At 41.2% G+C, this 25,171-nt stretch overlaps 1 protein-coding gene across 2 annotated transcripts in view; it reads right to left on the bottom strand.

Annotated features, from left to right (window-relative positions):
- METAP1D (methionyl aminopeptidase type 1D, mitochondrial) overlaps window positions 1-25,171 on the bottom strand; it is a 333,044-nt gene that overhangs the window by 21,895 nt on the left and 285,978 nt on the right. Inside the window, exons 7-8 of one of the 2 annotated variants that reach the window (XM_077448003.1) lie at window positions 22,271-22,368; window positions 19,152-19,268 (exon numbers count right to left, since the gene is read on the bottom strand). In XM_077448003.1, the coding sequence (XP_077304129.1) occupies window positions 19,237-19,268; window positions 22,271-22,368 (130 nt within the window). In that variant the 3' untranslated portion in view covers window positions 19,152-19,236. Of the gene's footprint in view, window positions 1-19,151; window positions 19,269-22,270; window positions 22,369-25,171 lie in introns of those variants that run through there. The other variant, XM_077448002.1, reaches the window with a different exon arrangement.

The following is a 25,171-nucleotide window of genomic DNA, read 5'->3' as shown; positions in this document are numbered from 1 at the left end:
TGAAAAGTTCTCAATAGACTGGAAAAGGCCAGAGACCGTGCTACATAGAGATAGTAAATGACAGGCTACAGATTTCTCTTATGACAGGTGTACAGATAACTCATACAAATTCAGTAAAAAAATTGGAAGCAAAAAGCTATTAACCCACTTCCATTATTTTCTGAATGAACGATTTGAACAAAAAATATGGTCCAGTTTGGTGCACGTAGCAAGAAAGTAAGCCTACTCTTGTGTGGTGATGGGAACAACTAGTTATTACACATAATGCTGTTCTATTCAACTTTAAACCCCTCTTCACCCATCAACTACTGGTGTGACTAGTAGGAATAATCGGTTAGTTGCAAATAACTTTCATCACAGGTCACAGGTAATGCAGTAGAGCTCTCAGCCAATCAGAATCATTAAGTGCATGTAACTTATAGGGGTACAAGGCCCTTTTATTGCTTGCCTGCTGTTCCCCATTAAAGTGCTTCAGTGCTTAGACTTCAGGCAGGCCTCTCATGCAGGTATAGCTATGTAGAACGTTAAAAATAAGTGCCTATACTGTTTAGAATCTAGTAAGACTCTGCACATGCTCAGTTGCTCTCCAGCTTTGGCACTGTGCCTAAAATCAGAGTCACTAGAGGCCAATCAGCCGACTGCTTTAAAGTCTTGTTTTTTTTTCCTATAAAAATAACAAACATGTTATACTCACCTGCTCTGTTGCAGTGCATTTGTAGGCTCTTCATCTCAGGTCCCTCTTCTGTGATCCTGGACCCACCCTCCTGCTTGCTATGGGGGCACCTGAGCTGAGTCACAGCTCTCTATATCCATTCAGACATGGAGCCCCAACTTGGCCCTGCTCTTCCTCTCCCGATTGGCTAGCTCACTTTGATTGACAGCATTGGCAGCCAATTGTGCTGCTGCTTTGTTTCAGGAGGGAGAATATCAGATGGCTGAGACAGTCGTGGACATCGCTGGACAGAGAGGGCTCTCAGGTAAGTATTAGGGGGGCTGGGAGGAGCTGCTACACACAGAAGGCTTTTTATTTTCACGCATAATGCATGAAGATAAAAACCTTCTGCCTTTACAAGCCCTTTAAGAACGGTTGAAAGGCAATGAAAGCAACAGAAATGCCAAAGATTGTACTTAGGGAACATAGAATAAAGTGATGGTAAAGTCTCATTTAAAAAAAACAAACAAACGTTATACTCACCTCTTCTGTGCAGTTGGTTTTGCACAGAGCAACCTGAATCCTCCTCTTCTTGGGTCCCTCTTTTCTGCTCCTGGCCCCTCCTTCCTATTGAGTGCCCCCACAGTCAGCAGCTTCCTATGAAGGCACTGGAGCAGAGTCAGAGCTCTGTGTGCCTGCCCCGCACCTCTCCCCCCTGATTGGCTGACTGACTTTGACAGCTGCGGGAGCCAATGGCGCCACTGCTGTGCCAATCAAGCCCATTGTCCCGGATGGCTTAGACATTTGTGGACATCGCTGGTGAGAGATGGGACTTAGGTAAGTAATTAGGGGGTGCTGGGGAGGCTGCTACATACAAAAGGTTTTTTATCTTAATGCAAAGAATGCATTAAGATAAAAAAAACTTCTGTCTTTACAACCCCTTTAACCACTTGAGATCCGCGCTATAGCCGAATGACGGCTACAGCGCGGACCTCCTTTGCCGGGACTACGTCTATTGACGTCGTCCCGTGCACAAGCGGCGGCGCGCTCTGTGATCGGCGAGTCTATGAGACTCGCCTGATCACTGATCCGAGCAAGGGGTCGATCCCGACCCCTTATCACGTGATCAGCTGTCAGCCAATGACAGCTGATCATGTGATGCAACGGAGCCGGTAATCGGCTATTATTCCTCCTCGCGCTGACAGTGCGAGGAGAAAAAAAAAAGAGTCGATCACTGGCGGCCGTGATCGAGACATCAGTCCCGATCACGGCCAGCCCTGCCAGTGCCCACCTGCCCCCTGCCAGTGCCACCTTAATAAAACATAAGTGCCCCCCGTCAGTGCCACCCAGCAGTGCCCACAGTGCCACCAAGCAGTGCCACCCACAGTGCCCACAATCTGCCTCAACAACGGTGCAGCACCCCAGTGCCACATATCCGTGCCCATCAGTGTCATCTACCAGTGCCCATCAGTGCCCAGCAGTGCCGCCCATCAGTGCCACCTATCAGTGCCACCACCAGTGCCCATCAGCCCCATCTATCAGTGGTACCTATCAGTGCCCCTTAGTGCCACCCATCCGTACCCATCTTTGCCCATCAGTGCCGCCTTATCTGTGCCCATCAGTACTGCCTTATCTGTGCCTATCGGTGCCACCTTATCTGTGCCTATTAGTGCCGCCTTAACTATGCCTATCAGTGCCCACCAGTGCAGCCTATCAGTGCCCACCAATGCAGCCTATCAGTGCCACCAGTGCAGCCTATCAGTGCCGCCTCATCAGCGCACTTCAATGAAGGAGAAAAATGACCTGTTTGCAAAATTTTATAACAAACTATTAAACATGATTTTTTTTTTTTTTGCATCTTTTTTTGTTTGTTTAGCAAAAAATAAAACTCCCAGCTGTTATTAAATACCACCAAAAGAAAGCTCTATTTGTGGGAAAAAAATTATAAAAATTTCATTTGGGTACAGTGTTGTATGCCCGCGCAATTGTTTTTCAATGTGCATCAGCGCTGAAAGCTGAAAATTGGTCTGGGACTGAGGGGGGTTTAAGTGCCCAGTAAGCAAGTGGTTAAGGAAAAAAAAAAATCAGGATAGGTGACAGGGCAAACTCTGCTAGAAATGTACATGTTTTTAATGGATAAAGTGACATCGTTTTTCAGACCAAGGAGAGGGGAAGAGTTTCCAACAAGGAAGTGAATGCTCTGGGCTTCAACAAAATGGCGGCCTCCAGCAAGAAGAAACAGGAGCAATGCTGGAGGCAGTTTACAGCACACAATAATTTTGGTAGTATAATTACTTTTTATTTTGTTAAAGAACATTAATTGTTATCAAACTATTATGGGTAAAGTCCGGCTTTAAGGGAGGGGAACACCGACTAAAGATTAATAGAACCCCTGCAGCAGACATAAGATCAACCGCCTAGGCATTTGGTCATAATGAGCCTGATTTACCATAGGAATTGAGAATCTTCACACAGTAAATTGTGTAAAGTGTTTACTTTTTTCGTACGTGCGTTATCCTCCCTGGTGGTATAATTATGTTAGATTTTTGAATCTCAAAGCGGTACATTGCATAGAAAATTTATGTTTTATATTGTAGTCCAATAATTCTTAGTAATAACACACTTAAATCTGTTCAAACAAGAGTCTAGTAGACATCCCGGGTTTAATAAAGTTTGAAACACAAAATCATAAATTATAATATAATAAATAATTATAAAAAACAATAATATAATAATAATAAAATTAATTTCCCCGCAAATCACGATCGCTCAATTTTGCAAGTGTTCTAATTTACTATCGCTGTTTTCTAGCTGGTCTAAAACCACTTTTGGACGCAAAGGGACACTTTTTGGTTGCCATGAACTCTCTTAAAATGGAAGTAAACCCTTCCAAACAACTTTGACCTACAGGTAAGCCTAGATTAAGGCTTACCTGTAGGTCCAAGTAATATCTCCTAAACCTATATGGTTTAGGAGATATTTGCCCGAAAATGGGCACCGCTGTCTACGGCGCATGCGCCGTAGACAGCGGCGCGCAGGCGCACTAAATGCGGCAAGTCCAAGAATGGATTTGCCAAATTTGTCTACTCCCGTGCGCATGCGCGTGAGTGACGTCATCGCGGCTCCGGCGAATGGCAGCGTCGGAGCTCCGAGACGCGACTCCCGTGCGCATGCGCGGGAGTGACGTCATCGCGGCTTCTCCGCTGTCATTCGTCGGAGCTGCGAGAGACGCCACAACCAAGATGGATGCGGCGGACTACAGGTGACAGCGGCGACTTCGCTGGCTCCTGTGTCAGGTAAGTGACACATAATGAGCTACTATGCGATGCATAGTAGTCCATTATGCTTTACCTTTGCAGGGAAAAAAAGAGGAAGTAAACCCATCAGGGTTTACTTCCTCTTTAAGTTTCCAGGCAGAAAGAACAATATATATAATATAAAACTGCATGCAGGGCACTGGACAGACCACTAGGGACAAAAGGGAGGTGAAATGATTTGATACAGTAATGTGATCTGTAAGATTACAGTGTACTGTATATGTTATGTTTTTTGTACTTTTTGAATTTGCTGCCGGGCTCCGCCCCCATGAGCTACGACACTCGCAGGGAATGGAGCCGGAACACAGAGCATCGGGCGGATAATGCGGGGGAAGACACAGCAGGGGGACATTGCAGGATCCTCGGGACAAGGTAAGTATACTGTACCAGGATTCTGCAATGCAATCCCAAGTGTGGCTCAGGGTTTCCTGCTAAAGATACTGAAATTTAACCCAAGCCACACTTGGAAATACCGCCAGGGAGGTTAAGTCATGAGTTAGCATCTGTTGTATTAAGGCAGGCTTTTGATATATATATAGTCTGCCAATGCCCCTTGAAATGCTAAAAATCAGAAGGGACCCTTTTTTCTACCACAGCACGCAAAATTGCACATGCATTGCCTTAGTACATTGGTGCACCATTCAAAATGAATGGCACTGCAACACAGTGACGCATGTTACAGCACATTGTGATAATGTGACCGTAACCACAACGTGTTAGTTTAAATGGGCCATAAATGTTTAGTTAAATTATCCAGTCGAGTGAAAAGCAAATCCTTTTTCTTACTTATTTGATCTGTACATGACTGGGTAATAGTTATAATGTTATAGTTACCTCCTGTGTGCAGTAGATTTACACAGAGCAGCCCAGATCCTCCTCTTCTTGGATCCCTCTTCGGTACTCCAGGCCCCTCGCTCTTGCAGAGTGCCCCCACAGCAAGCAGCTTGCTATGGGGGCACCTGACCAGAGCCACTGCTCTGTGTGTCCAACCAGCCAAGTCTCTCGTGCATCATCACTGGATCGAGATGGGCTCAGATAAGTATTAGAGGGGCCGAGGGGGGCTGCTGCACACAGGTTTTTTTTTTTTATCTTAATGCATACAATCAGTGTGTAAATAAAAAAAATCCTGATCACTTCCCCAGAGTGGTCCAGTGTTACTATGTAAAAGGTATGTTATGGATAACACTGTACTGCTCTGCTCACAGTATGTAAAAAAAATGTAAAAGAAAGAAAAAAGAAAAAATATTTTTAAAAAACTGAAAAAAAATAACAAAAATATAAAAAGAAAGGTTTTTTTTTTTTACATACTGTCAAAAGTCAGTGGTCCCTGGTCACTCCAGCTTTATGATGCACTGCACTGGTGACAGTATGTAAAAACTTTTTTTTATAAAATGTGAATTTCTTTTTCTTTCATTTCTTCATTTTCCAAAAAATTGTGTCCAAAAATTACAACTTAAAAAAATGTGCCATGCCTCTTACTAAATACCTTGGACTGTCTACTTTTCAGGACTCAAGAAATGAGGCTGTCAGTACATCAGGATTGATCGCTTTTCAAATATATTTACCATAGCTTGTGGACTTTCCTACAGACTAAATAATATTCACTGATTTGGGTTATTTTCACCAAAGAAATGTAGCAGAATTAATTTTGGCCTAAATTTAAGTAGAAAGATTAACCAAATTTTACAATAGAAACCAATCAAAAAGCCCTTTCCCCCCAAATTCTTGGCCTTTTTTCATTTATTTACCAAAAATAACCCCCACCCCCATATTCACATGGGTACAGTGTTGCATAACATTAAAAATGTGAGAGCGCTAAAAGCTAAACATTGGCATGGGCAGGAAGGAGATAAAAGTGTCCAGTATTGAAGTGGTTAAAAAATAATAAAACACATCAGAGCCAGTTTAAGTGTAATGGCTCTAAAATAACAAATTTCACTCTGCAGTCAGCACTGGAACAGAGAATGTAATTATAACAAACATATACTTCTCTTTCCCACTCATATCAAAAGCACTGCCACAGCCTAGCAAGATATCTACAGAACAGAAACAGGTAACGATTTGCAATAAAGGCCAATAAAATCATTGTAATGTATAGTTAATCTGGAGAGAATTTGTTTTCCTCAACAAAAATCTGTCTTTCACTCTTAGCATTTGCTTTCCTGGAAGTGCACTAGAAGATGTGATGTGACCTACAGTTGTCAGCTGGAGCTGAAATAGGCAACCTCAGACTATGGAAAATGTCAGAATATTCTACCAGCCATCAGCACAGTGGGGACATGTGTCACCTAAAGACCTGAAACGCTGTAGGTTGTCCATGCTTGACCTGTAGGACAGCAGATCTCTCTGAAAAGACACAGGACTCAGCTGATAGCAACACGTAAATAAGTGGCCACAAGTAGATGTATCCTAGGCACTAATGGATCATTTATCCTTTTCACATAATACATAAATACATTTTGCTCTTTTTATTACTGTCTACTCAAAGCCAATATATTTTAGCCAAAGGTAAGTCATGGTCTGTACCTCCTTTCATCCTCAGGAGGTCTAGCAGTGTTCCCGGCTCTTGCATACAACACACTTAGGGGTTGATTTACTAAAGGCAAATAGACTGTGCACTTTGCAAAGTGCAGTTGTATGCCCTGTACATGCGGTCACACTTACAGACGGAAAATATGCGACTGGATCGTGTTGTCGGAAAATCCGATCGTGCGTGGGCTCCATCTGACTTTTTCCGTCGGAATTTCTGACACACAAAGTTTGAGAGCTGGATCTAAAATTTTTGATCGCGTGTAGACAATTCTGATGGACAATGGGCTGACAATTTTTCAGCTGTCTCCTTCGATTTTTCATTCAAGAAATGTTGGGCGAGACGGATAATAGGGCTACTCATTGAATGAATATGTACAGTGTGTGACCAGTTTAAGATCCCTTTGAAACTGCAATTCCTACGGCTAGATAAGTCATACAGGAGAAAACTGATTAATTGCTGTTCCTGGAGGAGTACTGCACCAAACAGCAGTTATTGGTGACTGTCAGAAACTATTCTTTCTATTTTAAGATTGGCTTCCAGACACACTAGATAGCTATTGTTTATGAGCAGATCACCCCGACTTCACTGCATCAACCACAATGATGGCATAGTCTAAGTTTTGGCAGCTGTACATCACGTAATTTACTAATAATGTGTCAGTGATAGGATACATATAATTAATGCATGCTACAGGGTGGCACTAAGGCGAACTGCTATTCTGGCACATAGATATAGCCACTGTTTAGGAACCCACCAACAAATACACTTATACTACCATCTGACTTTAATGTCAAAAACCAAAACATTCGGCTGGCTGATATCAGATGCAAGAAAAACATTTTTATGGCTTGTCTGTTAATTTCATACTATCTGTTTTCAGGTTTTTTTGTCCATTAACAGCTACAGCAGTACCTAAATGGAGGGTTAGATCCAAACTCCAGGCAAATAGTTAAATACGCAATTTAAATACATATATTGGACCTGTTCTACCCATCATGCCACACTGTATAGCCCTGTCTGGAAGGGCATGAGACCTGATTCGTCTCTGCTGCAGTAAACTACCACCTACAGGTCTCCTCCCCAACTCCACTGCCTGGACAGTAAAAGGGAAAACAAAACACTGAAGCCCCATACACACTATCAGTTTTTCTGCTGAGTTTTTCCTTCAGATTTACCAAAACCATATAATATGAGGTCAAACCTTAGGAGTTTCAATTTGTATGCAATCAGGCAGGCCCTTCTACTACATGGTTTTGGTAAACCTGAAGGAAAAACTCAGCAGAAAAACTGATAGTGTGTATGGGGCTTATTAAGCTCATCTCACTGTCACTCTGCTCTCTCCTCCCATCAGCATGTTCCATGTTAACGCATTAACGCTGCAGCACATTTGACATTTGATTGGCTTCTTGTGCTACTTTGTCCCCTCCGATTCCGCACTCTGCTGTAGAAGGATTGCAAAAGACTGATACCACATCCAATTCAGGTAATTTCCCTGCTTACACATAAAAAGCATACAGTACCTTAAAAGAATATTGAAAGAAAAATGATAAATGGTTTTCAAAATTTTTACAAATATCTGAAAATTGTGGTGTGTATTTGTATTCAGCACCCTTTACTCTGATATCCTTAACTAAGATCTAGTGGGACCAATTGCCTTCAGAAGTCACCTGATTAGTAAATGGAGTCCATCTATGTGTAACTGAATCTCAGTATAAATACAGCTGTTCTGTGAAGCCTTTGGAGGTTTGTTAGAGAACCTTAGTGAACAAACAGCATCATGAAGGCCAAGGAACACACCAGACAGGTCAGGGATAAAGTTGTGGAGATGTTTAAAGCAGGATTAGGTTATAACAGCTTTGAACATCTAATGAAGCACTGTACAATCCATCAATCGAAAATGGAGAGAGTATGGCACAACTGCAAACCTACTAAGACATGGCCATTCATGTAAATTGACAGGCCGGGTAAGGAGAGCATTAATCAGAGAAGCAGCCAAGAGGCCCATGGTAACTCTGGAGGAGCTGCAGATATCCACAGCTCGGGTGTGAGAATCTGTCCACAGGACAACTATTATGCCGCGTACACACGATCGTAATTCTCGTCGGAAAAAGCCTTGATGGTTTTCCCAACGGAATTCGGCTCAAGCTGTCTTACCTACACACGGTCACATCAAATTCCGATCATTTATAACATGGCGACGTACAACGCGTATGACGTGACTAGAAAAAGGAAGTTCAATAGCCAGTAGCCAATAGCTTCTGTCTCGTAGTTGAATCTGAGCATGCGTGATTTTTGGCATGTCGGAATTGCATACACACGATCGGAATTACCTATGGAAAGTTTTTCCGTCTGGAAAATTGAGAACATGCTATCAATTTTTGGCTGGCGGAAATTCGGACAGCTAAATTCCGATGGAGCATACACACGGTCGCATTTTCCGATGAAAAGCTCTCATCGGTCTTTTTCTGGCCGGAATTCCGATCGTGTGTATGCGGCATTAGGCGTTCACTCCACACATCTGACCTTTATGGAAGAGTGGAAAGAAGAAAGCCATAAGAAGTCCCGTTTGCAGTGTGCGAGAAGCCATGTGGGGGACACAGCAAACATGTGGAAGAAGGTGCTCTGGTCAGCTGAGACTAAAATTCAACTTTCTTGACCTAAAAGCAAAACACTATGTGTGGCAGAAAACTAACACTGCACATCACCCTGAACAGACCATCTCCACTGTGAAACATGGTGGTGGCAGCATCTTGTGGGAATGCATTTCTTCATCAGGGCCAGGGAAGCTGGTCAGATTTGATGGAAAGATGGATGAAGCCAAATACATGGCAATCTTAGAAGAAAACCTGTTAGATTCTGCAAAAGACTTGAGACTGGGGCAGAGGCTCACCTTCTAGCAGGACAAGGACCCTAAACATACAGCCAGAGCTTTTGATAACATTGCACTCCTATGATGAAACGCACCAAGCTGACTATCTTTTGAACGTCACTTCTGGCCAGGAGAGTGGAATGCACGCTATATGCGGAACCACCGATACGCCTCCACCAACTATATGGGCCAATGTAAATTAGATTTTTAGCAATAAACCAAAGGATTTTACCCCATGAGGAGCTCTCTGTTTTTCCTTTAACACAGGTTGTATATTGTCCACTCCTGGAGCCCCGGAGCCATAGCCAGAGGATATTCATCCCAGAGGAGACACCAGAAGTAACCAGAGTCCATGGTATTGGGTTAGGTTCCCAAACAAGACCTACAGGCATGATTGACTCTGTTTGCTATAACGCAAAAGAGTCCAACCCATCCGGTGAGTCTCAAATTTTACACTACCCCCAAGAGGTGGATCCCCACACCAATGGGACTTGGAGCACTATAGCATTTGTTGGCACAAGAAAAGGACTATTTGCACTATACCAATATATACACTTTAAGATATGTTGGACTACTGTCACTTTATCATCTATTCATTTATCTTGTCACAATACAAATAATAATGATTGTTTATTAACATATGCACTTTTAGTTATGATGTAATATTGTCACTGTATTTATTTATTTGGTTTATAACCATTACGTTGGTATGAGGATCAACTCCTTTGATATTTAGTTATCAATTCTTCACCAAGTTCCCAGGTTATTAATTACAGAGTAAAATACACTAAGGAGGAGCAAGTGCTGTCAATTTACTTTTACATTTGCCTTGCCCCACCCGGAGAGGATAATTTTTGACAGCAGCGGCCCATACATATAGGTCAGTTCAATTCCAAGGTGGAAGTGTCTCATACAAAGACAGCCAGAGCTACAATGGAATGGTTTAGATCAGGGGGGTCGCAAAACGATGGCTCTCCAATTGCTCAGGAACTATAATTCCCATCATGCCTAGTAATGTCTGCGAGCGTCAGTTTTACAATGCCTCATGGGACATGTAGTTCCGCAACAGCTGGAGGGCCATAGTTTGGAGATCCCAGGTTTAGATCAAAGCAAAGTCATGTGTTAGAATGGCCCAGTCAAAGTCCAGATGTAAATACAATGGAGAATCTGTGGCAAGTCCTGAAAATTGCTGTTCACAGACGCTCTTCATTCAATCTGACAGAGCTTGAGCTGTTTTGCAAAGAAGAATGGGCAAAAATGTCACTCTCTAGATGTGCAAAGCTGGTAGAGACATCCCCAAAAAGACTTTCAGCTGTAATTGCAGTGAATGGCGGTTCTACAAAATATTGACTCAGGGGCTGAATACAAATGCACGCCACACTTCACAGATATTTATTTGTAAAAAATGTTGAAACCCATTTATCATTTTCCTTCCACCTCACAATTATGTGCCACTTTGTGTTGGTCTATCACATAAAATCCCAATAAAATACATTTAAGTTTTTGGTTGTAACATAACAAAATGTGGAAAATGTCAAGGGGTATGAATACTTTTTCAAGGCATTGTACATTTCATGATGTATTATTGAATCTAGAGCTGCATTTATACATCTTTTTCTATCTGCCTGGAGTTCAGCTTTAAATATTCATTTCTAGCAGATGTACAGACTTCCAGTGTGGATGGGAGAAGCGCAGCCATGGATGAAAATGCATTGTGCCAAATGCCTGTTTGCCTAAAAACACACCAATATGCAGGTTTGTGCCAGACACTACAGAAATACAAAATGCATAGCGAGCATGAGTGTTGATGAACTGCTGAAGGTTCTGACCTGGCTGTTCACATAACACTGCTCTCAGTATTACTTACTGTTAAATAGATTCCAGTATGTTTCTATTATTGCAGATCTTTGTGGTTACTTCCAACATTACAGAGTAACAAAATGACAATTAAGAAACGTGAAGCATTTGATGGCATTTGTTGCTCTATACAGTAAGCATTTGTTTAAAATAATTTGTGCTGGGAAGTCTGCCAAAACGCATATTATATTTACGCATGAAGTCATAACACGAGCACTTCAGCATCCTTTTCTATTTTCATGCAGCATAAAATAGCATGTAACACATGAGTTTAATGCCTGAACACAGTTTTGCAACTTTTACGTGTATTAGTAAAACTGTCTCATCGCAATTACTTTTGGCATCCAGGTGAATTATACCGCCTTTTTCCAAGATAAATTAGTCTTTCATTTAGTGGTAAATGGTAACCGATATTACCTAATTTCTTATTATTATCAAAGGAAAACTGGCCCAAAATTACAAAAATAGATATTTTTTTTAAATGTAGCTGTATTTTCCTTGCTACTACCATAACCTACCATCAAAAAATGATCCAAAATAAATTCTCCTACTCCTGATGATCACAGCGATATCGCATATGTATAAATGATCTGTTGTTTGTACCCATAGTACGGCAAATGGTGCACATTTTCCTGTTTTTTTTAATTATTTTTTTATCCTACCTAAAACACACCGACACTAACTGATACTAATTAAAAAAATTCTTTGAAAAAAATACTACCTAAAATATACTGATCCTGGCCTCAACCTTTGACCCCCAACACTTTACTTTAACCCGGATTTATTTTTTACACACACTTTTGTTTATTTACATTTTTCTCCTCCAGAAAGGAGAGAAAGATACAAAGGGGTTGATTTACTAAAGGCAAATAGCCTGTACCCTTTGCAAGCGCAGTCGCTCCAGAGCTTAGTAAGAGGGGAAAGCTCTGCTGACTTCCATTATCCAATCCTGTGCAAGCAAAAATGCTGTTTGTTTCTCGTTTTCCTTGCACATGATTGGGTATGCTTTGCAAAGTGAAGCTTTACCTCATTCCCTAAGTGAGGTAAAGCTTTCAGCTTAACTCGATTTCAAACCATCAATGCAGTCTGACTTCAGGGGTGATTTGACAGGCATCTGTGCGGGTTCATGCACAGATGTTTATTCAAATCGCCCCCAAAGTCATCAAAAGTAGTATAGGAGCTACTTTTGGGAATTGGTGTTGATTTAGTAAGCCCACGTTCCTATTGGGCAGATTTGCCATGCAGTTTGACATGTCAAATCGTATGCCAAATCGGCGGCGACTTTGTGGCGCCACACCGATTTGGATGGTGCCATTGCCAGCAATAGCCGCCGATGTTGGGCTACATTGGGATTAGTAAATCAAGCCCAATGCATCTTTCTCTCCATTCAGAGGAGAAAGCATACACAGGGGCAGGCTTTATAGGAATTGACCACTGTGATAGTCAATTAGAGGCTATCACAGCAATCAGGTGATCAGGAACTGGGTTTTCTGGCTTCCAATCATTAGTACGGGACCCTGGCCTCTCAGTGACAGCCCTGGCCCTGTGCTAGGAGGGCGCTGCAGCACCCTCCCAGCACAAAGACGTGTATGTGGCCTCATGGAAGAAGACCCACTTCAGTGAATTCAGTTCACTTGGTGCAATACATACACTCCCAAATAGCCACAAACTATATAAAATCACTTTGCAATAAAATACCCTTGAAAACCCAGACATTACCTTGTAAAATTAGCAGCAACATCATCACTGGCCAGCACAAAGCCTGTGGAGATCATCCTGATCACAGGATGTAAACGGGAACTCCAAAAAAAAAAAAATTAATTTAGTTAAAAGTAGGATGTAAAAGTCTTGAGTAAGCTGACAATGATATCTCCCTGCCATAATTCCAGACTCCTGTTCCTTTCCACCTGGGGGTTTGGGGTTTTCCAGAACTTCCTGTTGCAATCTCCAGAGGCCACAGCTGGTGTACAGACCCTGAAATCTAATCCCAATTTTTTTTTTCTCTCCACATGTGTCACCTGCACTTTATATGTGTGTTTTTCTTCACTTACAGGATGGTAGGGTGTGGGTTTTCAGGCCTACCCTGAAGTCTAGAGGAAGTATGTGTAGCTCTTAGGCCTTTTGGCTAAGATCAAGTGTAGTATCTGTTCTTATTAGTTACAAAGTGGTGGCGCTGTGCTACTGTCCCTAGTCTAAGGCGGTCGGTTGGGGGTGGCGGTGGTTACGCAAATCCACTTGATGTAATGGTAACCTGGATGGTTAGTATTGGGGATAGCCAAACTTGGACTGCTCCATGAACTGAGGGCCATTAATAGGTCTCCTCTAGAAAAAGCTGGAAGGGTTACCTCCTGATAGGGATGGAGAGACACTGGGTCTGGCCAAAGGATGGGTCCCGAAGAAAGCCCATGGTGTATGTGCCCCTGGAGTGGCAGTCCAGGGGTGCCGTAATTACTCACTGTGAGAGGGACACTGAGTTCTACTGGCACCTTGGATGCTGCACCACACACACTTTTTTCACATCTGCCTCTTGGGCCGGGCCTTTTGGCCAGGACCAGAGGACTCTTATTCCTGGCCTTAGGGCCGGCCATTGCACTATAACAATGACACTATTGCACTTTCTCTGCTTCCCTTTCCCCACCTTTACGTTGTCTTGTTACTTTATGTTTTTTTTTTTTGTTGGTTGTTGGGTTTGTACACGTTTCACGTTTGATTAGTAGGGTGTAGGTCCTCGGGCCTGCCCTTAACGTCTTGGGAGGAGGTGGACATGGCCTTCTGGCTTGGTTCACCCTCTCTCATGGGGTCTCCCTTTGGAGGAGCCCCACCTAGTACTTGGGGTGGTCTGTCTCGGCAGACCTCCCAGAGATTGGGGTCCATCTGGTTTCGGCCAGATGGACTATGTGAAAGTACCTCAGTCTCCATCTGGAGCCTAATGCCCAAAGATCAGGGTTAAGGTCCTCCCTCTTCGGAGGACTATATGTACACTCTGTGCACTTTTTGTGTTAACTTTTTGGTGTGCACTTTTTTTTTGCACAGGGTTGAGTTTTTGAAATGTGTTCACACACCACAGGCTTTAAAAAAATAAATAAATATGTAGCTCTTAGGTTCCTTCCTCCTCTGCATTTGGGTGGTTTGTCTTCAGGAGAACCCCTTAACTAATACTCAGTGATCAGCTTTGGCTTATCATAAGGAGAGGTATCTGCTGGGCCTTTTGGCTAGGTGAACCTGAGTGTACCTTACCCGTGTCCAGAGTTTTGCACCCCAGGGGGTCAGGGAAGGGTCCTTTTTCTCTCTTACACACCCCAGTGCACTTTTTTGTGTGTGTTCACTTACACTTTTAAGTTCAATTTGTTTGTTTGCACACCACACCGTGAGCTTGAAAAAGAAAAACTAATAATTTCACCATAAGAATGCCCCAAAGATATAAGGGCATGTGGGTTGATCGAACTCTCCATCATCTACTAAAACTGAAATTGTTTTGGGTAGACCGAGCCTTTAACGTAATTGTAAAGGCTTTTTTTAAATTGAAATAAAAAAAGATGTTATACTTACCTGCTCTGTGCATTGGTATCGCACAGAGTGGTCTCTTGCCTACTTTTCTTGCCTACTCCTGCCATAGCGGTCTGCTCCTTTTCTTCTCCGAGTGCCCCCTCAGCAAGCAGTGTGCAATGGGGGCACACATGGGCATGCTTGCGTATGGGGCTATGTGTGTCCTTAGACATATTTAACGCCCCATTCCCCCTCCTCACAGGATTTGACTGACAGCAGCAGGAGCCTGAGTCTGTGAGACCGGAAAGTGAAGGGAGAAGAGGTCAATCACTGACAGGACTCAGGTAAGCGTTTGGGGGAGGTGGGGAATTTTTTTACCTTAATGCAGGGAATGCATTAAAGAACGAGTATATCCAAAGTTCCTTCCTATGGTTCACAGGAGTGCAGTTCGCTTTGCACTCCTGTGACCTGTTTTCAGCCAACAGCAGGCTACAGTCTGCTGTCAGCTTATGTCAGAGCCGGTCCAGGCTCTCAAATGATTTTGACCATATGGTCAGGATACACACAGATCCCTGGACCGGCAGCTGGCTCAGCCTCTCAGCCAGCCGCTGAGATCCTGAGGCAGCCGCCCCACAGCCTAGTTCTCCAGTGAGAACTGGAAGGACAGAGCAGAGAACTGGTGGCTGTCAGTCTGCAGCTTGAAGACAGAGAGCTAAGCGATCAGCATTGTTTCATCGCTCAGTTCTCAGTCTTAGAGCCAGTGGGGGACAGATGCACCTAGGCTAATATACATATATATATAATTTTTTTTTTTATGGAACCCAAACTTTTCTTTTAGGGTAAAAAATTGTTAGACTTTAGAAAAACTTTAATAGGTCACTAACTCAGAGCAAGCATACAGTCAAGTCTGAAGAGTTTACAATCCCATCAAGTGCGGTATAGTCCTGAACCCTGCTCATATTTCTACACTGACAGGTTCCTTCGGGAACATTACATTTATCAGCTATGAAATAACTGAAGAGAAAATTCTATATGTCTTGGAAATGATCACTCTCCGCTATTCAGTTCTGATCATTTTGTGAAACATTTAGAGACTGAGCCATAGCATCCACATAGGATCTTGCATAAACCATACTAATCTATTTTTTTTATTGTTCTTTAATATAGAACCTGTCTTTAGCAAATGTATGAAAAGACCTTTAAAGTAAATGTAAACCCCTTTTAGTCTCCTAAAGCACCATGTATCATAAGCAATTGCTACTTTTTAAATAAATTCTTGCCTTTAGCTTTTCTACTACTTGTTGCTGCTGATCTCCTGCAGCCTCCTCCGATCTCAAAGCACTCATACAATGGCTGCAAGGCATTTTTCAGAGTGGATTTTCCTGATGGTGATGACAGTGGACCATGCCAACGTAATATGTGTTGATATGGTCGCTTGTAGTCTTCATCAGAAGTCTGTCAACAGGGTGGCAAAGCAGCAACATAATAGAGAGTCATGGAAGGAGTGTTGCCACCAGGAAGTTCTTGCACAAGGACATTGATTGCAGAATCACCAGGTATTACTTTAATGGAAGCAGACTTTTAAAATGACATTACCATGGTAACATGAGATTTTAGTGCTTAGGTAAGTATTGTCCAATACCGAATATTTCAAACACCTTTATTCAACAACTAAGCTCAACAGTGCATTGGCAATTTTCATCTAATTCCCTGTTGTTCTTCATTGTGAGCATACAGATACAATTCCAAGAGGCTGTCCATATGACACACAGATGTGGCTGCATTAGAAATAACTTTAAAGCTGGCCATACATGGATAAAAACATAGAAAAAGTGTTCGATAAGACTGATCGTTCAACTTTAGAAACGTTCTTTAAAAAATTCTTGCAAATACAAAGTTTTAAGCTGAAAGAAAGATCCTTCATGTCTGAATTTTGTCGCGTAATGGAACGATTTTCTAAACATTAATAGGGCGATTGATTGTATATTGTTTGAAAAAACTTACAACACATGTGCATTGATGGACAAAAAAAAATGATCATTAACGTCATTATTGATCAATAATGTGTCAAAAAGTTTGGAAAACAATTAGATACAATGATGGTGTTAACACACTATAACGATTTTCTATCCATGTTAGCCAGCTTAACTTTCTAGGTTTCATGATGATACTAAAGAAGATTAGTATGTATTAAAAGGAAAGAAGAGAAAGGGTCTGTTCATTGATTCCCACTCATGGGTGCCCAAAGCCCTTCCTATCCTTCACCACAGATCTGCAGCTCACTTCAAATATTATTAAAAGGAATAAATTAAAATGAAGAACTAGAGGACTCACTAGGACAGTAATTAAGATACATATCAAGCTCTTCCCAGTGTTCCCAGTTTATCAATTCACTGTACATGTCATCACCATTTCATTTAAATGACCCCACCTGCCATTATGGGATGTCAACTGTGATGCAGCACAATGCTGTAAATTGAAGAGTTTCTTATCATATAGAGCTGAGCACACATCAATACACCACTTTGCTCATTCATGTATGTACTGGATCTTAACTTCTCAGTTCTTCCATTTGTGGTGTTTTTTCTTAATCTCTTTGTCTAGAGTCATTTTTCAAGATTTTTTCTTAGAACCCCTGAAAAGCCTAACTCTTGTGTTTTCCAGGCTTCACAAAGCAGGAGTTCTCAAAGTAGTCTATTTTGAGTGGAGTGGGGGCAGAAAATAGACCCTGCCATGTCTGTACTACACAGGATCTGAACGGGGGACCAAATCCCAGCAGGCTGTGATTTCTTGTCACTCTACTAACTTAATTCTTCAAACATCCTATAGAGACTCCATTAGAAAATGGAAATTTGTGTGTGTTCTCATGGATCCTCCCCTAGGATTACACAGGGGAACTCACTTGAAGACAATGGTAGCTTGGCTGTAAGCGTCACCTTAAGCCATCTTAAAGCGGAACATCACCTGAGAAGGGAAGTTCAACTGATCTTCTTCCTCCCCCTCTGCATTAATGGACTTTTTTTTTTTCTGGGAGCAGGTACCTATCTTTGACAGGTACCCTCTCCTACTTCTGCTCTGCTCACCTAAGTGAGATGAAGAGAGGTTCCCCCCCGACCCACAACCTCCTGGAACAAGTCACATATACTAGCAGGACCATTGAAAAGTCACGTCTCACTCGCAGCGGCAAGCTAGCTGTGAAACTCCAGAAAGTCACAGCCAGCTTCCCCAAAGCAAGATGGCAGCACTGGGAACCTATAGACTGGTGAATAACCAGCCAGGGTGTTGACAGCGCTGGATCCCTGGACTGGTAAATGTCTGTATATTAAAAGTCAGCAGCTCCAGAATATTTTTTTTTTAAACTGACCGGAACTCCTCATTAAAGTGGAAGTAAACCCATTGATTTAAACAGTTAAAAAAAAGGCATGCCGGGAATGCTAACTGCACATTAGCCGTGCCCTCAGCCAAACTATCAAACCATCCAATGGCTGGTGTCATAACGAATCACATGTGCAGCACCATAGCAGTTCAAGATTAAACAGAGGCAAAGATGGCAGCTTCCTTGGCTGAAAACGATAGGGGAGTTTACTTCCACTTTAAGTCTCTATGGAAACCGAATCTTGCCATAGACCACCCAAACAAATACCTACTACAGGCTATCCCCGGGATATGAACATGATAAGGACTGTAGGTTTGTTAAGTCAAATTTTGTAGGTCGGAACAGTACATTTTTAAGTGTAACTCCAGCATGTGCAATGATGTGGGATGTTCCAAGTGCTTCTGGGTGTGCAGTTGTATTATTTGGGGCTCTTGTGGCCATGCAATACTGCTGTTTGGGATGTAGCTGGCGCTGTAAGATGGCTGCATGGCTGTATCCGCTACCAGCGTGGAGCGCAAGCGGCCAGCAGTGACGTCACGCCACCTCCATTCATGAGTAGCAGTCGTTTGTAACTCGGATGTTCATAACTTGGAGACTGCCTGTATAGACTGAGTTTACATTTTTCCTACTAAAAAATCCTGAAACACTGAACTTTCGAATATATTATCTGTTGAGTTTTGCAGCCAGAGCAACTGTGTAAAATATATAACTTATTGTGCCTTTTTTTTTATTTCCTCTGATAACATCCTTGGGATTCTTACATTTCTATTGATAAGCTAATGTTTTCCAGCCTTTTTTTTTTTTAAGAACAGCACATGGGTGGATTTCCTTACATGAAAGTAAAGAATAAAAAAAAACTGATTTCAGTTTAGTGAAAAGGAAAATACAAAAGATACTGGATTTCTAGCAGGATTTATTTTGTGTTTGCAGGAAATGTACTTAGCCTGAAAAAAAAAAAAAAAAAAAACCATGGCACCACATCTAAGGACAGTTAAGATGCAATATATTTTAATTGTGTTTTTGGGTTTAGACACACTTTATGTCTTTATGTAACAATGGCACCATTCTCTACCCATTTAATTATTGACATAAACTCAGATGACAGGAGAGATCCAGGCATAGGAAGCCATAATTAAAAGGTCCCAGTCATATAGGAAAGTGGCAGGGACAAGTGAAAGCTGTAAGAGAACACAAGTGTATGGGAAGAGATTAGAGTAGTAAGTGCTGCCACAAGAATGTTAAGCCTTGAATGAGAGGAGGAGAGTTTTGTAATTAACACAGACGTGAATGGGAAGCTGGCAGCAAAAGATATCCAAGTGGTAATGAAAAGCTGTGAATCTAATGATGATCTGCTGAACAGATCGTGATAATAAGAGGGATCAGTCCCTTTAAAATATCACCTATTTTACATGACATCGTACCTTACAGTTTTCTATAATTTGTGCAGCATTTGGGACATCTTACACTAGCAATTACAATTTCCCAGTCCTGTGTTATCTTTGGATCTTCTTGGAAATAATTTCATATATAAAATTATGTTTTCTAAGAAAAAGCAACATTTGATTGTCTCTCACTTGAACTGTACCTTTACGTGTATTTTTCAGCAACTGTAAAACGGATTATGTAAGAAGAATTTCTGGTTGCACATTGCCAACATAAATATCTACAGAGGCCTGTGACGTTATCATCAATACAACGCTTCCATTGTTAGAGCTGGAGATGGTAAAGGAAAAAAAGGTAATATGCGGTACATTTGCTACAAAGCACTTAAAGGGGTAAATGCACCTCAAACATCTTGCTATACATGTCAAGCTTACTGTGGCTCCTCAGCATAAAAAATGTGTTTTTGTGCCAAGTTGGGATTCCCTACATTCCAAAACCTGGAAATGTAGACAAGTGTATTTTCTGACATTATGCTGTACAAAGCGTTATGGAAGATGAACTAGTGCAAACCGCCTCAATGGGGCACAAGAAAGTCAGTTAACAAAAATAAATAAACCCAATGTGATATAGCAGACTCATCTCCAACATGTAACTGTAACACCTTATCTTCTGTTATTAAAATAATCTTACAAATTGTTGTCTTGTTTACAGGGATTTACCAGTTTTAAAGCAAACTTTTCACTGAAAAAAGAAAACCTTTACAGACTGGAGTAGTTACAATTGATAATACAGTGAAAAGAAATATAAGCAATAATTTCAATGAACCTAATAGAAGAACGATCAATAAATTCATAGGTATAGACATCTGAATTTTTTATGTACGGTATCTAGACCTTTTCTATGAAAGTCAAACTTGGCTCTGCCCATCCTACCTTCCAAGATACTCTAGTGGTTCCTTAATGGATAGCTGTACTTTCAAACAACTAAACCCTAACAGCCATTTTAGCTGTACTTCCTTCTACATACTTTAGATTACCAACCTGGGCTAGAAGCTGTGATTTACATTTGTGTCACCCTAATCCTATTCCAAGTTGGTGCAGCTCTTTAAACATTGCTTTTCTTCTTTATCTGGCACTGCATGGTCCTGTTGGCGTGGAAGAGGACCAGAGTGCTGCTTGGTATTGACTGTAGCCTCTGTACAGAGTTCCCTTGTTGAGTTTAGGTATGTACAAGCAGGGGGGTATAGTTAGAATGGAGAGGATGAGGGTGGGGGTCAGTTAGGATTTGTTGCTTCAACTCACTATTAATCTTTGTGATTGATAGCTACACTGACCAATGGTGGGGCTTAGGATTGTGAAGGCCATGACCAAGTTTAACTTGTATATTTGCATATGTATAGCTTCAGCTGCCTATCTCTGATAATTATGAAATGGGGTTATCAGGTGCTTAAAAATTTTTTCACTATAATCTCAGTTATCCAAATGATCATTTTTTTAATTGAATACCAAAACTACATGTTTTGTAGGCTACTTAATACTTCCTTATCACCCACAGCCAATCTAAGACTATAGACTAAATAATGTATAAGTTGCTAAAACCCATTACAGTCAACCTGTCACAATCCTTATAGCAAGATCAAAGACATCAATAGATGATCATCACATTTGGTTTAACTAATTTTGTCTTTTTGTCATAACATCTACTGGTGATAAGGTTGAACAAGGCTGACCACACATGTGTAGGGCAGCCTGACTTAACCAAGTGAAGAGCTGCCTGATCTGTAACAGATTTTTTTTTTCATCCATTGTGATGGCCTACTCTGACTGATCTTGATCTTTTTCACCTTGTCTAAATTTCTGGATTATGTTTGAATAATAGCAGTGGTCATAGGATCACTGGATACAATGGGCAATTAGGTCCTAGCAGGACTGGTTAAAAGCTAGTCATAAGATGGATAAAAAATTGTCCAAGTTCAGCAGGGACCAACAATGCCAATCCATCTATGGTGGTATCTATTCAAGAGCAGTCAATTTAATGATCTACTTCTTTCGTACGGCACTGTTGGTATATTATCATTCGATTGAGAGTTTGAGTGGCTGCAGCACTGATCAGTGCATACTGACAGCAGAGGAGTCCTCGCAGTCAGAATACAATAGCAGTGGCGAGGGTTCCTTCATCCACCTTGAATGTGTGTATGAGGGAATCCGTTCAGTTGTTTTTGATCAGCTGGCTGAATGATCAAAAAAATAAATAAAAAATAAATCTATCTCTAGCCAGCTTAACCTTTCCCAGCTAACCGTTATCTAACCAAATACCCGCTGTCCTCTAAAGTCTTATTCACCTTGTATAAAATATTGATTGATTGGATTTAATTTTGTTTTTAACATTAACAGAAATATACTTTTCAATGTAAAAGTGAAAACATACTTCTGCAAAGTGATTTATACATTTCAAGGAAAAATTTCAAAATGACTGACTGCATACAGCAAGTATACACCACCTTTAATACGAACCAACAAAATCATCAATAGTGTAGCAACTTATTTTCCAAGGCCACATAATTAGTAAAATGGAGATCACCTCTGCGTAGCCAATAGGTTTTAGGCAATTGTAAGGACAACCCTATGATGTCAGTATCCTTGTATAGTCCACACCATAAAAAAAAAAGAACACTCCAAAAGACTCTAACATAGAATGGCTTATATTGGTGACAATGCACATATGTTGGAGATTTACATTATATAATCATTGAAATGGTAACACGGAGCAATGGTGCTCCAGAAGAGTATTTACTTACCATGATGCCAAATTTCAGGGTGCCCATGAAAGTATGACCCGATTCCATGGCCAATAAATTGGGGACAGACTTGGAGTTTGTTCTCCTCAGCAATGCGGCTTCATAAAACAAAAATGAAATAATACAAATAAAATTAACACATTTCTTTTTACTGAGTTATTAATATTGTAATAAGTATTATAGTCATTCCATGAGCGACACAAAGTTAGCCTCAGCCATGAGGCAATTAATAATTACAGCCATATACTGTACTCCGAGACAGATAAGGGATGGGTTGCAGCCTCTGTGATTTTTGCCCAATTCTTGTTAGGGCAGAAAGTGATGGGAACATAGACAAAAACAATATCACATTTTAGCAAACTGAGAAAGCAAAGTTCTGACATTGTTTTTTTTCTGTCTGTGTTTTTCTGCCCCAGTGATAACTTGTATGTTCATCAGTAGAGCCAGAAACAAGGAGAACCTTTTTTCCCAATGAGGAAAGCACACTGAAAGCCTGTAATACTTCCCTGCTCAAAAAAAATGTTTTTGTTGTTGCAGTTTTAGAATCTGTTGGGGAGATTTACCCGTACCTCTTCTCCTAGAGACAGGGGAAAGGGTATTCAACATCAATCTTTACAACAGGAGGCAGAAAACAATAGCAACTTTACAAAAAACTTTACAAAAGTTTTGACTTTACACAAAACTGTGTGAAAAAACTTTTAGCTGAAGGGATCTTATGGATTACAGGGTAGTAACACCTGCCCCAAAAGGAAGTAGACAAATGTGTACATCTTAAAGAGGAGTTCCAGGTATGGCATTTTTTACATAGTTACACTAGTCCAGCATGGACCAATGTAACTATGCATGTATAGTTGGCCCAAAGGTTTGCATACCCTGGCAGAAATCATGACATTTTGGCAGTAATATTGAAAACATGACTGCTCATGCCAAAAAACTGTCTTTTATTTAAGGATAGTGACCATGAAGCCATTTATTATCACGTAGTCATTTGGCTCCATTTTTAATCATAATAACAGAAATCACCCAAATGGCTCTTATCAAAAGTTTACACACCCTGGAATGTTTGGCCTTGATACAGAGGTAACACACACAGGTTAAAATGGCAGTTAAAGCGGTAGTAAACCCGCGAATGTTTTGTTTGTTTTTTTACCACCTGCAAAGCAAAAGGCATAATGAGCTAGTATGCACCGCATACTAGCTCATTATGAAATACTTACCTTAGAACAAGGCCCCGACATCTGGCCCGGTCCAACCCCGAGGGAGCTGACATGCTCCCTCTGCGTTTCTTCCGGGTATCGTGGCTCAGGTTCCGGATTTTCAGCCGAGAATCCCCTTGTGCGCATGCGCCGCTGCAGTCAGCGGCGCATACCGAGGGGAATATCTCCTAAACCTTATAGGTTTAGGAGATATTTTTTTTACCTACAGGTAAGCCTTATTATAGGCTTTCCTGTAGGTTAAAGTAAAAAAAAAAAAAAAAAAAAAAAAAAAAAAAAAAAGAGTATACAACCACTTTAAAGGTTCATTTCCCACATTTCCCATGGCTTTTTAAATGATTGTCTGTGTATAAATAGTCAATGAGTTTGTTGGCTCTCATATGAATGCGCTGAACAGGCTGGATACTGAGCCGTGAAAAGCAGGAAAAAAACTGTCAAAAGACCTGTGCAAAAAGGTAATGGAACTTTATGAAGATGGAAAATGATATAAAAAAGATATCCAAAAGCCTTACATTTGCCAGCAAGTACTGTTCAATCACTTATTAAGAAATGGAAAGTTGGCGGATCTCTCGATACCAAGCTAAAGTCAGATAAACCAAGAAATATTGCAGCCACAACTGCCAGAGGAATTGTTCAGGATACAAAGAAAAAAGAACAGGTAACCTCAGGAGAAATACAGGCTGCTCTGGGAAAAGCTGGTGTGTTTGTTTTTAAGGAGCACAATATGACAATATGTTAACAAAATATATGGCTTCATATGATCACTATCCTTAAATAAAATCGTTTTTTATTTTTGGCATGATCAGTCATTTTCAATATAAATTACAAAATATTAGCATTATTGCCAGGGTATGCAAACTTTTGAGCACAGCTGTGCCATACCTATATAGGATCCTGCAAGACACCACTACTCCAGTGATCCCCACTAGCTTCGGGGTCCTGTGCGGAGCAGCTGCCCTGCTGCATTGTGTGACTGGATGAGGTGGAGAGGCAGGGTGGTGACATCACACTCTCCACCTCGTTAAATTAAAGAATGATTTGCATTTATTGAGAAAATGCAAAGCAATCACTGAATGGCACCCATGCCGAACGGTCGACCTCCTTTGTTCACAATGCAGCTACTCGGCATGGGACCCAGAAGCGGTGTCTGCTGCAGCTGTTTCCAGGTTTGATCCAATAGGTATAGTATATGCATAGTTACATTGATCCAAGCTGAGTGAAACACTATACCTGGAATTCTTCTTTAAACAAATGACCAAACTTTACCACTTAAACTCCAAACCATGAAAAAAAAGGCTATAGCAAGTTTCTTTGAGCTGGTCAAATGTTCAATGGCTAATGACAATATCATCATTAAGTAAGAAACACATATTCTGCCACTGAATTATATGCAAAAAAGAATATACAGTAACTGGATTATGCATGATAAACTTATTGTTTTATATTGCCATCAATTTTTTTTTTTCCAAATAATTTATTTAGTTTTCGTGGTCGCATAACAAAAGTAGTAGTGCAGGCATACAGCAATGGTAACATGGCTTCCAAAACACAGGAGGCCCATTGTAAGTGGACAGTGCAGAAGAGTACAGTACCGGGAAATACAGCGGGAGCAGACCAACCGACCCAGGGTGCACAGCAGGACGGAAGACACCAAAAGTCAGTTATCCGTGCTGGAAACCGAAAGGCC

This window comes from Lithobates pipiens, unplaced genomic scaffold (genome assembly GCF_037356315.1).
Source record: "Lithobates pipiens isolate NorthernLeopardFrog02 unplaced genomic scaffold, aLitPip1_a1.2 Scaffold_22, whole genome shotgun sequence".
NCBI lineage: Eukaryota > Metazoa > Chordata > Amphibia > Anura > Ranidae > Lithobates > Lithobates pipiens.
The sequence above is the reverse complement of the archived record's forward strand: the minus strand, read 5'-3'. Positions and strand labels throughout refer to the sequence as shown.